The following is a 15,787-nucleotide window of genomic DNA, read 5'->3' as shown; positions in this document are numbered from 1 at the left end:
GCGGGGGGGGGGGGGGGGGGGCGATCTCCTCATGAGACCTCACATCTCGGGAACATCTTTTATAAGTTAGTAACGAACGCCAAACTACCTCCGGAGGTTTACCTCATGACGAAGCACTTCGGCCGTGCACTTACGACGTCAGCAGAGGTTTAATCCACACCAGAAACAAAACGTTATCTCTAAAGATAGTCTCGACGTCTAACAGATCGATGTCCGATTCAGGTCTCACATCGTTTAGCTCTGAGAGGAACATCAGTCCGTGTACCTGCGGAATTCGTTTTCACTTCAAGAACCAAAACTAAAAAACAGGAAAACGAGCCGTTATTCATCACAAGATCAAAAATCAAATAACAAACAAACAGAAACTGAAAAACTGCTCGTATTTTAATTTTCCAAGCGCCTGCCAGAGATGTTCACAAGTCACAAAATACGAGTCCGAGTCAAGTCACGAGTCTTTAGGCTAGAGTCCGAGTCAAGTCATGAGTCAATATAATCTACACAAAACATATATTGTAAATGTAGCGTAGAAATAAAGAAATAATCTGTAAGTTCAGATAAAAACAACAACAGATTAGCGAGTGTATTTAGCCGTTTTACTTCGTGCCTTTACTTTCCCAGGTTCCGGTTAAAAGCTTCAACTGATGTTTTGTTTTCATTGCAAATCATACAAACTAGCAAAAATAACGCGAGTTCTTCATTATTCAGTCCAGTCTGTGATAAAGTCTGTTGTAAGTTCTGGACATTTTGGTGCAAACACGGCAGGTTCCCGTCACATCTAGCAGGAGCAGCATTGTTGGCACGGCAGTCTCGACGTGCAGTCTTTAACTTGGAGAAAGTAAACAGGTTAACCAGACCGTTTTATCGGGTGCTGATGTTCCTCCAGATGCGTTCTCTCATGACGAGATCGGGCCGCGTGAAGCTAACGGTAAAACACTGACCGCGCGGCGGCTAACTGTTTCACGGTGCTAAGTGAAGCGTCTGGAAGCTTCCGCTTTTGGTTTGAAATGCTTTCACAGAAACTTTATTATCGTCTTACCTCAAATACTAAGCAATTATTTTCATAATTAAGAGCAATTACAGGAACTGTGGCGTGTTTTTATAAAGCACTTTTGTTACTTACGCGTCCGCTCCGGGGTTTAGGAGCCGTTTCTGTTCGGACGCCGCTGACGGACGTCGGAACTCTCGGATGGAACCTGGTGCTTTCAGACTCTCGTGGTCCGTCGCGTGACTTTTCTATTTACTGTATATTGAGCCTCTCGTGGTGCATTTTAATGTTTTTATTTGTGATGAGAGGAATCCATCGGTGCTACTCGAGTGCCGCTGGGACGCTGGACTCCGGGTCCGGATCAGACGCGCTGGGCTGGGCTGGGCTGGGTTGGGTGTAACGGGGCGAGCTTGGTTCCTCACGGTCGGGCTCTAAGGCAGCTGGATCGCTGTAATCTAGGTGTATCATACCGGGCGGAGATTTGTACAGTAAATTAATGTCGTTTCCTGAGTTCGCGTTGGGTTTCAGTACTGTAAAGAGGAGTTCCGTCTCTCTGGTGGTTGAACCTGTTTGATAACTGGTGCTAAACACAGACCTGCTACACACGTATAATGTGAGAATCTTTTCGGCTGGTGAGACGGTTTATGAACGATGTACAGAATTAATGTTATATACCTCAAAAACAACAAACAAACGTAAAGAAAAGAGAAACACTTCAGCAATAGGACTCTTACACCATCGTGTCTTTATTCTTTCTTTCTTCTGCTTCTTCTCCACCTCGGTCAGGTTCTCACCAGGTTTAGGTTCCGTCACCATGCTCAGCTCCCTCATCACTCACTTTCTAGAGTTACTTGAACTTCACGCTTCGGATTTCAATATAAAACAGAAATTCAGGGATTTTTCAGCTGATCCTCTCTTCTCTCTCTTCTGGTTCAGGGACGGTTTCTGCCTCTTCAGTCCCCTGTAAATACGTCACAGCGTGTAAAGAATGTCCGACCTGCATCGTTTTATAGTATTTTAATGGTTTGGGTTTTTATTTGGGATGTACAGTAACATGTAACATGCACTGAGTTGGCTGAAGGGAAAGTACGGCGAGTTCGTCTCCTAGGAAATAAAAAACATGAATTTATTTATAACCACTAATCATGCTGGGATCTGAACCTCTCTCCGTTGATTCACTCACTCACTCTCTTAACCGCTTATCCAATCAAGGTCACCGGGAAGGGGGGGGGGGGGGGGGGGGGTAGGAGCCTGTCCCAGCTTTTCAATGGGCGTTAGGCACACAGTAACACCCTGGACGAGGCGCCAGTCCATCACACACACACACACACATTCACCTATAGGGCAATTCAGTGTCTCCAGTTAACCTGACTGCACGTCTTTGCACTGTGGAAGGAAACCGGAGCTCCCGGAGGAAATCCACCCGGACCGCCCCACCTGGGGATCGAACCCAGGACCTTCTTGCTGTGAGGCGACAGTGCTACCCACCGAGCCACCATGCCGCCGCCCTCAGTTTATTCTAATCGTTTTCTGAAAGCACTTCAGAATTTACATGAAATAAATAAACCAGGTTCATGTTTCTGACACACAGAGAATAGAATCACGTTTAACCCTTTCAGTCATAAATAATGATTTTAATACTATATTTTGTTTACAGTGAGACTCTAAATATGATTTAAGACTTGATGTGAAAGTTCTAGTTAATAATTTGCTGCATGAAGCTTAAAGTTCAGTCAGGATGATTAAAAAAACGTGATGATTTCACTTAGTCGCATCAAATTTGATCCATTTCATCTGTTTTTATAACAAATGATTGATATTAAACCACTGATATAATAACACGGCTCCAGGGTTCTGCAGAAATGTGTTATAATGAAAGTAAATAATAACTGTTTCATAAAAACTGGTGTTGCATCCATACAGTTTTACACTTGATCTTCTGGAAGAGTTTGGACGTGAGGCTACATCTAAACATCATCACTCAACCAGCCGTGTTGAGCTGAACGTTGCCCCTGAAATATTCTGAATATAAAAGGTCCAAACACACTGAGATGATCTGCTCACCTACAGGTCCAAACATCTCCAGATCCACCACAGCTTCTTATTCCAGAAACGTTTAGACTCTAACGTTCACATGTGGGCAGCAGTAGCTCAGTTTAAGGTTAAGGTACTGGACTAGTATTCAGAAGGAGGCTGGTTCATGCCCTACCACTGCCTGGTTGCCATGGTTGGACCCCTGAGCAGATCCTTTGATCCTCGGTTACTTTGGATCAAAAGATCCACTAAATGAGAAACAGAAGCACTAGAGGAACTCGGGCATCTTTTATTTGGGCACTGGTAGCTCAGTGGTTAACGTACTGGATTAGTATTCAGAAGGTTGTTGGTTCAAGCCTCACCATGGCCAAGTTGCTACTGTTGGGCCCCTGAGCAAGGCCCTTAACCCTCAATTGCTTAAATCATGTTCAGTCATATTTGTAAGTCGCCACAAATGTAAATGTATTTGACGTGCTGAGATTTTGAGCTTGCGAGTTCTAGCTGGCGACCGGGCGCCCACACAGACATGACTGCCTGTGTCTGAGGGTGGGAGGGTTGAAGGGATTCCTTCTCTCAGCTGCAGTTGTGGCCTCTACTGGCCGGTTGAGGCGCTACACAGAGACGGTGAACAATGGAGAGCAGTGCACGACTCTCCGTATGCAATACTGATCCCTGTGTAAAACCGCCTCAGACAGGTGAAAAGAAGTGGTCGGCTACTACACTGGGGAACCGGATATGACTAGACTGGGAGAAAAGGGGCAAATGCAGAAATAGTACTGGAGTGTTTATAAACGTTTATTTCTGACTGAAAGGGTTCAATGTTTCATCTACTAGGGTATCACTGGGACTAAATTACCACAGCGTGCTCTAACATAACAACCACAAACACACCTGCGACAGGTAACCTACACCTAACGTTACCCTAGCAACATGCTGGATACCGCGGTGGAGTGTCGCGTGAGGATGGGTTCGAGCCTGGAACACACGCGGTCGCTCTACAGGTTCCGGCCTCAGCAGCAAGTGATCATGGGAGAATTCGGGTCTGAATTAGGAACAAATGAAGGAGCGGGTGGGGACGGAGCGGGTGGAGGAGAGGGAGCGGGCGGAGGCAGAGCCGTACTCTAGTGACTGTGGGGAGTTAAGTCAACTTTACTTGAAGGACGTCTGTAGTTTGGGATGAAGACGCGGGCGGCGCTGAGCTAGCATGTTCTGGTGTTCCTCGTTTAGACACTAATAAGTGTGTTTGGTTTGTTTTGATGGTTTGTGTCTCTGTCCTGATATTTTCGGTGGGTTGGGGGTCGGTCTGGGGTCAGAATTATTTACTGTAAGTATTGTAATGTACTGAAGTCACAGATGCAGTTTATCTGAAAGCTGTTTATCATTCCTAATATTGCAGATGTGGGTGTTTTTATTAAAATTTATATTTATTTCATGCACTTCTGCTGCGTCTGCTGTCGTTTTTTATTTATTTTAATCATCAATAAACCAACAGGGACATTTTTAAAGTAAAGAAAACATAATATAAATAAATAAAAGAGCAAATTCAGTCGCAGCTCGGTGGTTAAAGTACTAAAGTAGAGATTAGAAGGTTCTGAGCCTCATCACCTGAGCAAGTTGGACCCCTGAGCAAGACCTTTTATCCAATCAGTTCTTGCACTACATCAATCACAACTTACGTCTCTTTGGATCAAACATCCACTAAATGCTGTAGATGTAAATATGAATTCAGCAGCTGTGTGTAACCCTGTGGTTCTTTAAGTTCTTCTTCAGTTCCTCCTGTATCGTTGCACCGTTGTGCCGAATTCTGGCCCCTCAGTCTCCTCAGAAGCTCGTGTTTATTCCGCAGTGAGGCTTCAGTCTTCAGCCGACTGTAAAACCAGTGAGAAGCTTCTAGATCTTCAGATCAGGCGATCCCGACTCCAAAGATCTACCCCACAAACATCCTCCAGCCTGCAGCTCCAGTAGAAATAACGATGATAAGATAAAGTTGTACTTGAACGCCCCCTTGTGGAGGCTTTATGTGGGTCGCTTGAATAAAAGTGTGAAAAACCCTTCAGTCGGGGAGTAGAACTCTGGATCCTGCAGCAGCTTGTCCCAAAAATCATGACAGGATTTACACACATTCTTCTGTCTTATGTAATCCTGAAGTCTTCATTCTGAAAGACTTCAATCTATTATTCGGAGGTCATGAGTTTGAATCTCGAGAACACAGCGACAGGGAGCTGAAGTATTCACACCACCTGATCTGCTGCACAACTGCTCTAGGTTAGGTACCTACAACTGTTAGGTACTAAACAGTAGTTAGTGCAGTAGGATGTGATTTGGGACAGAGCCTCCCAGAATCCACTTCATCTTCTGTGTGCTGGGTGCTTCAGGTCCGTCACGTTAAAAGCAGAAGTTCCTTGATGTGCCATAAAGACCTGATTCATGGAGGCTGCAGAGATGGTTGTCCATCCATCCAACATGTTCTCCATCTCTGTACAGAACCTCTGGAGATCTATCAGAGTGACCGCTGGGTTCTTTACCACCTTCCTGACCAAGAACTTTCATCCTTGGAGGCTCAGCTTGGTTGGACGGCAGTTCCAGGAGGGTTCAAGGTCGTGCTGAGCTTCTGTTATCTCAGAATTATCTACACCACTGTGGTTCTGAAGCTCTCAAAGCCTCAGATGTTGTTTTAGATCCTCGTCCTGGTCGATGCCCTCTTGTGGGTTTGCAGAAGAATTAGCAGTAATCAGAACGAGCTTCATAAATCAGGATCACAGCAACAAAACACACGAGCATTTTAACACGTTTATTATTAAAATAAAAACGTTCCAGCAGGAAAATGAACTTTACAGACACAATCTCATCATGAGTTCTAACAAAATCAACATTTCCACCCTAATGAGGGAACAATATTAATAATAATAACGCTAATTAAACAAAAATAAAACTGATTTATCTCTCAGAATAGAAAATAAAATCATTTATCTTTAGTAAAATTAAATATTCATTAATAATGTGGTGTTAAGGCGTGATTTTATTTATTTAACCTGATTGATCAGGTTCAAACCTGCTGCGTTTAATCATTTAAACGTTCAGTCCATAATAAATCAGATCAAAATCATTCGAGTTTCATTTTTAACCTCAAAATAAAGGAAATGTTCTATACCACTCGTGTGTGTGTGTGTGTGTGTGTGTGTGTGTGTGTGTGTGTGTGTACAGAGTGTGTGTTCATGTAGAAGTGTACAGGATCCTTGGTGTGTGAGTGTACAGTGTGTGTGTAAGTATGTGTACAGTGTGTGTGTGTGTGTGTGTGTGTATAGTGTATGCGCAAGTGTGTGAATAATGTATGTGAGTGTGTATTTACTGTAGTAGTGTACAGAATCCTGTGTGTGTGTGTTCAGGATTCCGTGTGTGTGTGAGTGTGTGTGTGTGTTCAGGATTCCGTGTGTGTGTGAGTGTGTGTGTGTGTTCAGGATTCCGTGTGTGTGTGAGAGTGTGTGTGTGTGTGTAGTGTGTGTGTATTCACTGTAGAAGTGTACTGAATCCTAAGGTGTGCGAGTGAGTGTGTATAGTGTGTGTGCATGTAAAGAATCCTGTGTGTGTGTGTGAGAGTGATGCCGTGCTGAACCTCTCACCATCACTCAGACAGGAAGTGCCATTTATCCACTGTGGGGAGAGAAACACACTGATTAACACACTGTGCACCCTCCACCGTACTTCATCTCACTAATACAGAGAGATTCATTCCTCACCTTCTGCAGGAGGAGCTAAAGCCTCTCCTAACTCTGGAGCCTGCACACACACACACACAAACTGTTATACACCACGAGTACACACCACAGTTCCAAAAGAGTTGGGACGGTCAGTAAGATGAATCTGTGACGTTTTCATTCTCCTGATTTTATATTTATCTGATAAAACTTCCGTCCTTTTTTTGGCTGCACAAAGAAAAACTGATCTGCTTTATATTCCAACATAAAACCATGTCCATAATTATTGGGACGCCGGTAATATGATTTAAAAACTGACTTTTACAGAAACTACATCAAATATATCGTTTCATTTTATGACCTTCCACCCTCCCACGGCCTGAGCCACAACCGCTTTAGGAAGTGAGTCTGTAAGTGTGTGTGTGTGTGTGTGTGTGTGTGGTTGTTGGGGGGGTGGGGGGGGGGGGGGGGTTGCTAGTTTAAGCCTCACCACTGTTGGGCTCCTGAGCACGGCCCTTAACCCTCAGTTCAGTCATAACTGTAAGTCACTTTGGATAAAAGTCTCTGTTAAATGTCAGAAATGTAAAGTTTTAAGGCAGGTGCAGCCTAGTGGTTAAGATACTGGACTCAAAATCAAAAGGTCGCTGGTTCAAGCCCCTCCACTGCCAGGTCTCCACTGTTGGGCCCCTAATTTTCAGTTGCTTAGACAATCGACTGTCACAGTACTGTAGTGTCTGCTAAATGCTGAAAATCAAAAATGTAAATGTAAATGTAAATGTAAATGTACCGCCTCCTGGTGCTCATTCACCCCTTGCATGACAGTTTACACATCGTCATGTCCATTTTCCCCTGTGAAAAAGTATTTGCCCCCCCCCCAAAAAATAAAAATTTACTTGGTCGCTGCAAAATCAGCACTGACTGCAACCAGACAACTTTAATCACTCGACATGAAACTTACACAACAGTGAGGAGGAAATTCAGCCCCACTCATCACTCACACACACACACACACACACACACACACACACTACAGTGCACGTTTCTGCACAATCTTTCCACAATATCATGTACAGTAGATGGTAAACAATCTAGCTTATTTATAATCCTGCAGTGAGAAATGATCTTTTTGAACTGATTGATTCTCTGATATAGTTTGGAACACGGTGGTGAGCCACGCCCCATCATCGCTCGTACAGACCGATCCTGATCCAGGTGGATCCTTTTATACCCGATCATGATTCCCTCACCTGGTACCGACTCACCTGCTCACTGTGGAACCTTTCAAACATTCCATCAACTTTTCACTCTCATTCTGTTTGAGTGGAGTCTGTTACAGCATCAAATTCTTAACCTGCTTCTATTTACAAACTACAGTGAAGCTTCTTTATACTGACTTATACTAAACGTCCCAACTTTTATGGAAATGTGTACTGGAGTTACTTGTGCTGAAGGTCTGGTGTGTTTGATGTGATTGGAGACTTACGGCGTTCACCACAGCAGCGGCGTCGGCGTCGGCACAGCGGTACGGGCTCTCACACACCGACGAGTTCTGACTACACACACACACACACACACACACACACACACACGAGGATGAAAACCCCGCCCCCGGTACCGGTCATGTGACTCACGTGATGCGTTACTGATTATGATGATGATGATGATGATGAAGCTCACCAGACGATTTCACCACGCTGGGCGTGTTTGTGTACCAGCGCTCTCCAGTACCGGTGGGTGGATTTAATCACCTCCACCGCAAAGTCCTGTTCAAAACACAACATCAGGATCAGGATCAGGATCAGGAGTGGGTGTGGCCCGGCGCACGGCGCAGGTCACAGCGAGCCGATCGAGCAACACGACACAAGCCTCAGGTCTGTGATGTCAGAAAAACAGCGCGTGTGTTGCTAAGCAACCAAACACCTTATAAAAGAAGGTAGGTAGAGGGAGCAGGGCGGGGCCGTAGGTTGCGTGGATGAGTGGGTGCTGGTACCTTGTCCTTGAAGTGTCCGTCGAAGGCGAACCGGTTCTCCGGTTTCCCGTCGGGTATTTTATATTTCCTGAACCAGTCCACCGTGGCCTCCAGGTGACCCGGCCTGCTCGCCCGAACGTCCTCGATACCTGCACATCGATAACAGTACGATCAGGGGGCGGGGTCTCGGCCGGGCGCCTGTACGGAATCCTCATAACTGCTGCAGTTACGCCCTCTGCTGGCTGATCGGTGGCGCTGTTATGATCTTATTAAACCTGCTGACGGAACGTGAGCTCTGGGACTCTAATGAACCACAGCGGGAGCCGTAATGGATTTACATTCATAATATCAATCAATCGATCAACCTTTATTTTAATATCTCAGCAGTCCAAGATATTAAGGTTAAGGGCCTCACACAGGGGCCCAACAGGGATCAGCAACCTTCCGATTTCCAGTCCAGTGCCTTAAGTGCTGAGCTACCAGTGCTGAAATGGTTCCTCCTCAAAAATAGTTCACTCAGTCGGACAAAGGAGTGATTAAGAGCCGCCAATCCACCTACAAGCATGTTTTTCAGTCAGGAGTGAAGGTAAAGTACCATCGGGGAATCGGACACGACTAAATTGGGAGGGAAAAATGCAAAAAAATGCTTAGAATGTTCAGACTATATGGGTATGAATTCCCACAGATCTTGAGCTCTGCTATCGGCCTGTCGGGCGCCCACACAGTCATGCGGGTGAAAGGGAGTCCTCATTACTCCCTCTGCTGCTGCAATAGCGGCCTCTGCTGGCCAGCCAGGGATAATAGAGTGCGCGACTCTCCGTGCGCTATACGGATCTCCGTATGAACCCACCCGGTGCAGGTGAAAAGAAGCTGTCGGTGCTGCACTCGTGTCGGAGGGGGAATTGGATACGACTAAAAAAACAAAGCTTAGAATGACGATATGGGCATGAATTCCCACAGACACTGTACAGAATCTTGTGGAAAGTCTTCCTATAGATCTTGAGCTCTGCTATCGGCCTGTCGGGCGCCCACACAGTCATGAGGGAGGGCGGGTGTAGGGGGTTTCCACGTTACTCCCTCTGCTGGCCGGTCGAGGCGCTGCACATAGACGGGGATAACGGAGATCAGTGCGTGACTGTCTGTGCGCTATACGGATCTCCGTACGGATCCCGGCGCGGGTGAAAAGAAGCGGTCGTGTATTACAAATACCACTAGGGAATTAGATACGACTAAGAGCGCACTCACCGTTCAGCTTGGCCGCGTCTGGGTCCTCGGCGTTGATGGCGATGACCTTCCAGTCGGTCTCTCCCTCGTCGATCAGGGCCAGGATCCCCAACACCTTGACCCGGATCACCTGCCCCGGTGAGCACACCTGTAACACACCCGGATCTGTAACATACAGCCAGGATTTCGGACCAGTACTGATGGTATTTAGCACCGATATGGATGGATGGGGGGGTCTGACCTTGCTGCCGATGTCGCAGACGTCTATGGGGTCGTTGTCTCCGCAGCACTCGGTGTCTCTGTCCGTGTGGTGGGGATCCTCCCACGTCTGGAGGAACAAAGAGTCCTAATTTGGTCATATCCGAGTCCCTAGTGCACTGCTATCCGTTATTCACCGTCTCTGTGCGACGCCTCGACTGGCCAGCAGAGGCCGCCTTAGGCACAGAGACGGTGAATAATACAGCTGATCACGTCTGTGCAGGCGCCCGACCGGCGGTAGCTTAGAATGGGAAGGTCGTTGGTTCGAGCCCCCTCCTGCCAAGCCGCCAGGTTGTCACTGTTGGGCCCCTCATCAAGGCCCTTAATTATCAACATATAGCAACAAGCATCTGCTGACGGAATGCAAAGCTCTGGGACTCTAAAGTACCACAGTGGGAGCCGTAATGGATTTACATTTCTAGTATCTTATCAGTACAAGATATTAGGTTTAAGGGTCTCGCTCAGGGGCCCAACAGGGACGACCTGGCAGAGACGAGGCTTGAACCGGCAACCTTCCGATTTCCAGACCAGAACCTTAACTGCTGAGCTGCCAGGTTGTCACTGTCGGGCCCCTCATCAAGGCCCCTAATTATCAGCTGATAAAACCATCTGCTGATGAAACGCAAAAGTTCTGGGACTCCACAGTGGGAGCCGTAATGGACTTACATTCATAATATCTTAGCAGTCCGCGATAATAGGGCTAGGGGCCTCGGGCAGGGGCCCAACAGGGACGATGAGGCATTAACCAACAACCTTCCGATTACCAGACCAGAACCTTAACTGCTGAGCTATCACCATCATCCAAAAATACTCCTTTATTCATTTACTTGGATAAATGAGTGATTTAGACCCGCCAATCCACCTACTAGCATGAAGCATGCTTTTTTTGGATTGGGGAGGGGGGCAGGGGCACAGGAGGGTTAGCTAAGGTTTTGGGGGAGGGGGGGTGGAGGTAAAAAAAAACTGGAGTTCAAAAAAGAAACGTAGAGAAATCACATCAATCTCTTTTTAGTGAAGATTTGAACCCACGGCACTTTATGGGACTAGAACCTAGAGGTTCCAACCCAGGGCTCTGGAGCCGTGCTGCACCCACACTCCCCAACATTACCGCGTCCAATTAAACACTTCCTATACGTTCAGCTCCGATGATAAAACAACAGGCCGCGTCTTTATAAACAGACGATTTTTGCGCTACCCTCGACGACCGGAGCCGGTGCCGCATTATGACATCATCAAAACCGCTCAAAACACAACACGTACCTGCGGCAGGGCGCCGTAGTTCCAGACGTAGCCCTTGTGCGGGAAGACGTTGGCCACGTATCTCAGCTTCCCCTTCTTCACGTCCTGCTTGATGGGGTTCAGGGCTTCCTTGGTGGCTATCTGTGGGCACACGGGGGTACGAGAGGAAGCACGTGTCATACCATCACATGAAGTATCAGGACGCCACTTCTACATATTACATTCAAGAGACGGTGAATAATACGACCGGTGGCGTCTGCGCAGGCGCCCGGCTTCCCGCTAGCCCGATGGGGTTTAATTCTGCACCCCTCCCCCCTCCTGAATCCACTACGGTGTTGTTTTGGCTGTATGATTGGGGTCACTGCGGTTGTGAAAGGTCACACCGATCGTAAAAATAAACTCACGCACCTCCATCTTGGCGTTCGACCAGCGAGGAACCTCCACCACCATGTTGAAGAGAAGCTGAAACAGCAAACACACAAAAGTATTCACACCCCCGTTAGATTCATAGAGGTGGCAGAGATGAGGCTTGAACCAGCGACCTTCTGATTACCAGTCCAGTATCTTAACCACTGAGCTCTCGAGCCTCACCGATAAAGTCGAGCAGCTAGCAAACAAAGTTTGATCGAACCACTAGGACTAAAGCGAACCACACTGGGAGCCATTAACTCCAGAAGAAGGAAGGTTAAAATGCTGGGAAATCTTCCCAGGAGTGAGTGAGCGACAACTCATCCAGGACGTCACCAAGGATCCCAGTTCAGTGCGACCTCTGTTGGCTGCTCGAGGCGCTGCACAGAGACCAGCTGTGTCTGTACAGGCGCCCGACCGGCTGTTAGCAGAGCTGAGATTCGAACCTGCCACCCGAGCACCATTTAACTGATTTAGACCACCAGAGTGATTAAAAAACACATTTATTTATTTATCATATAAGATAAAATCGTCACACAACAACAACTTCAATCTGCTCTGAGTATCAGAGGTGATGTTTAGTTCTAGATTCTAGATTTCTCTCACCTCGCCGTCGCCTCGCTTCCGTCTCTTGGTCGGGACGTCGTTCTCCTGAAAAATATCATCAAACGTTCAATCACTGCAGAATATTCACCTCGTTTTACACCTCGTTTTACACAGGAAGCATTAAATCAGAAACAAACGGAGCCGGGCGTGATTTCAATATACGTCAGGGTCAGTCAGTCATCTTAAAGTTTCTACAGGGACACTATACACAACCTGAGGAAGCTGCACAAGAGCTTGGGAAAGAAATAAAGTGCTGGAAATAAATCTCTCACACTATAGGACTCCACCGAAACACAGCGAGAGCATTTATCTTCAAACTAAGAAAACCTCAGCCTCCTCCGACCCACGTGCAGACCTTAGCGGAACCCTTTTCCACCCATGCACTCTGCACAGGCGCCTCTATCTGCTAATCAGGGTCCTTACACAGCGTTTGAAGACCCCGCCCACATAGTCCGGTCATCCCACCCTAGCAGAACCGTGTCTGCTGCAGGCACTGCCAATTATGCCCGCTAGATGGCGCCCAGCCAATCGGTGGCAATGCAGAGTTCAGAATCTCGGCGCTGGTGTGCTAGCGGAATATCCCACTGCGCCACCTGGGCGCCTCTTACGCAGTGGTATTCTGAGACGTCATCTATAAACAATCCTGACGGGTTGACAATACATTAGGGAAGTACATTCTGCCTATTTCTTTGAGGCGATAACAGACCACCGTCAATCAAGTTAAGCTAAAACAGCCCAGCCACTGGGGGGCGCTCTAAACGGCTAAAAATAACAGCTCTCTGAAACAGAACGACTGGAAACTGTCCGAACCTGTTCAGAACCCGACCAGACCAATGCATGCCGCCCAGTGAATCATGGATTTAAGGGCCTGACCAACTGCAGAGAAAGGGACACCACGCCACCTTTAGGGCGATACGCTGTCCAGGGTGGTGCTCTAGTGAGGCCCCATGCACCGCCACACCGGGGCGAGTCCCCGAAAACACAAAACAGCGCTGACAACATTTAACTCTGGATGATTCACAACTTTCTGATTCAACATTTCACACAAAAATCGCTGAGGACATTCTGTAAGGTCGTCTGTCCGTGAGCCAAATCTGAGGTGTGACTGCGGCATGCATCTACATGCTTCACTGGAATTAACCGGACGTGGGTTTGATTTACTGTTTTTCATATTAAACTCTCAGTACTCGATCATTAATTGTAATCATTCACGGATCACTCAGTCACTGGTTTCCACTGTACACCAGTACGATGGTCTGCTGAGCTCTGATTGGCTGTTAAATGTGAGTGTGAGAGAGTGTAACACTGACCCGTTGATCAGAAGCGTACAGAGGAATGTCGTGGAACGGAGAGATGTACTTCCCTTCTGACGTCTCTGTACAGACACACAAATAAACATTACACATTTATAATATAGAGGTGAAGAAGAGAGTGCGGAGGGTGGAGTGATTTGTGCTGGGAGAGTCTACATGCCATTTACATTTTCAGCATTTAGCAGACGCCTTTATCCAAAGCGACTTACATTACAGTTAGAGTATACAGTCTGAGCAATTGAGGGTTAAGGGCCTTGCTCAAGGGCCCAACAGCAGCAAGCTAGCACTGGTGAGGCTTGAACCAGCAACCTTCGGATTACTAGTCCTGTACCTTAACCACTAGGCTACGGCTTGCCAGTAGTGAGGCTGATATGCTGTACAGCTTGGATGTGGCGGAGATGCTCATTTGTATCCTAAATTACAGGGACACTTGAAGCGTTTTCGGTACACGGAGGGAGACGTTAGCTGGCGTGCTAGCGGCCGATACCACAGTGTATCAAAACAACACTGAAGTACGGTGGTGGGTGTATTTATGTCTGGCTGTGTTTTGCCAACTCTGGAGCACCACTTCATTCTCCTGGCACAGTCAGACATGCCATGTATCTTTCAAACCAGTAGATCAACCAACAGGAGAGTAAAAACATACATTTAAACATATAGAGACTATTTCAAGACTGATACGGAATATATGAGCCTTGCACTGCATGTAAACGGCATAAAACCATCATCTGATTTCGTGTTTACCAGGGTAAATTCCATGTTGTGTTGATTGTGTACGTTAAAATAAGTTAAAACGAGTAAATAAACAGTAATAGTGGATTAAAATGTGCTTTTTTGTCTATAAAGGACGCGTTGACATTGCGTGGAATCAGTGAATCGACTCTTCGGAATCGACTCCCAGTACTACACTAGAAAGGGCAGATCCAGCAGCGCGCATGCGTGAACAGCTCACAAACGTGCACCTCGTCTGAAAGCGTTGTTTATATAAAATACACTCTCAGTAAGAGTATTAATGATGCACAAATGGTAAAATGCAGCTTTAAAAGGGTTTAGTAGAATTAGATTGGGTTTAGTAAAGCTGTAGTGAATGAACACATGAATAAAAGCGAACTAACTGCAGCTTACAGTAACTTACTGAAATAAATCCTGTACTCGGCAGAATTCGGTCTCCCTCTCTCCTCCGTTATATACTCAGACATGTTCCTCAAGCTGGTGAGAGCAGCTCTGGAGAAACGCTTCGGTGTGAGAGAAGTGTGGTGAATGAGAAGAGAAGCAGAACGAAACAACAACCGCATTATTCCACATCCAGCTCCGCTTCTACACTCCGTCCATCTTGCTTCCGCCAGCCGAGCCGAGTAGATCCGATCCTACACGAGTTTTGCCGAGCCGCGTGAGCCGAACAAATTCGAGCGATTCGGAATCAATCGGAATGAGTCGAATTTTGTCGATCTTACCCGATCTTGGCAATATCTACCACTCACATTATATAACACGTTGAATTTCGTTCATATCTACAGATTCCTTTATCCTGATCAGGGTTGTAGTGGGTCCGGCGCCACCTGGCAACAATGAAGTACAACATGGATGTACCATACCGAAATAACACCTCCATGTGTACCCTCAGGCCCTGTTGTTGTAGTGTGTTGTTGTGATTATAAAGATACTTCTTTATAGTGCGTACTATTACTCTTAATCTATCTGTCTGTCTGTCTAAATGCCTTTATAATTGATTAGTACATTAACACCAATTTTCCAATTTTAATCGTTCTGGTAGAGATGGGACCTCTGTACCCTCCATTCTTTTTTGCCAATGCTACCACCACCAGATTTTAGAGTATGGGTGATTCTCCAGGGATTTCCCAACTGAATTCTGTATTGTAGTTAAATGACATTTTGCTTTGCTGCATTTTTGGTCCTCCAACTTTCTCCTGACACCCTTCGAACGAGCTGAGACACTTTAAATTTAACTAATCATCAAATAAGACGTGTATGAACATCATCTGGAACCAGTGACTTCTGAAACTCAGTACAGTACTAGTAACCGTTCTAACCAAAT

The 15,787-nt window shown here is 46.4% G+C and overlaps 1 protein-coding gene across 1 annotated transcript; it reads right to left on the bottom strand.

Moving 5' to 3' along the window:
• Positions 1-5,795: 5,795 nt before the first annotated feature.
• On the bottom strand, positions 5,796-15,064 carry ppa2 (inorganic pyrophosphatase 2). Its single transcript, XM_062994736.1, has 12 exons — positions 14,867-15,064; positions 13,729-13,793; positions 12,419-12,463; positions 11,813-11,866; positions 11,426-11,545; positions 10,149-10,235; positions 9,929-10,055; positions 8,705-8,832; positions 8,392-8,477; positions 8,198-8,267; positions 6,757-6,796; positions 5,796-6,670 (listed from the first exon to the last, which is right to left on the bottom strand). Exons 1-12 carry the CDS (start codon positions 15,024-15,026, stop codon positions 6,642-6,644), a joined length of 1,011 nt encoding a protein of 336 aa, XP_062850806.1. The 5' UTR covers positions 15,027-15,064; the 3' UTR covers positions 5,796-6,641.
• Between the last annotated feature and the right edge of the window lie 723 nt (positions 15,065-15,787).

This window comes from Trichomycterus rosablanca, chromosome 5 (assembly GCF_030014385.1).
Source record: "Trichomycterus rosablanca isolate fTriRos1 chromosome 5, fTriRos1.hap1, whole genome shotgun sequence".
Lineage (NCBI taxonomy): Eukaryota > Metazoa > Chordata > Actinopteri > Siluriformes > Trichomycteridae > Trichomycterus > Trichomycterus rosablanca.
The sequence above is the reverse complement of the archived record's forward strand: the minus strand, read 5'-3'. Positions and strand labels throughout refer to the sequence as shown.

What these genes read in the sequence shown, in the direction of transcription:
- ppa2 (XM_062994736.1), bottom strand. Translation starts at nt 15,026, where the DNA reads ATGCGGTTGTTGTTTCGTTCTGCTTCTCTTCTCATTCACCACACTTCT. An exon ending in TGTACGCTTCTGATCAACGG is followed by an intron (nt 12,464 to 13,728) that starts GTCAGTGTTACA and finishes GATATTTTTCAG; the next exon opens with GAGAACGACGTCCCGACCAA. An exon ending in CCGCTGCTGTGGTGAACGCC is followed by an intron (nt 6,797 to 8,197) that starts GTAAGTCTCCAA and finishes GTGTGTGTGCAG; the next exon opens with GCTCCAGAGTTAGGAGAGGC.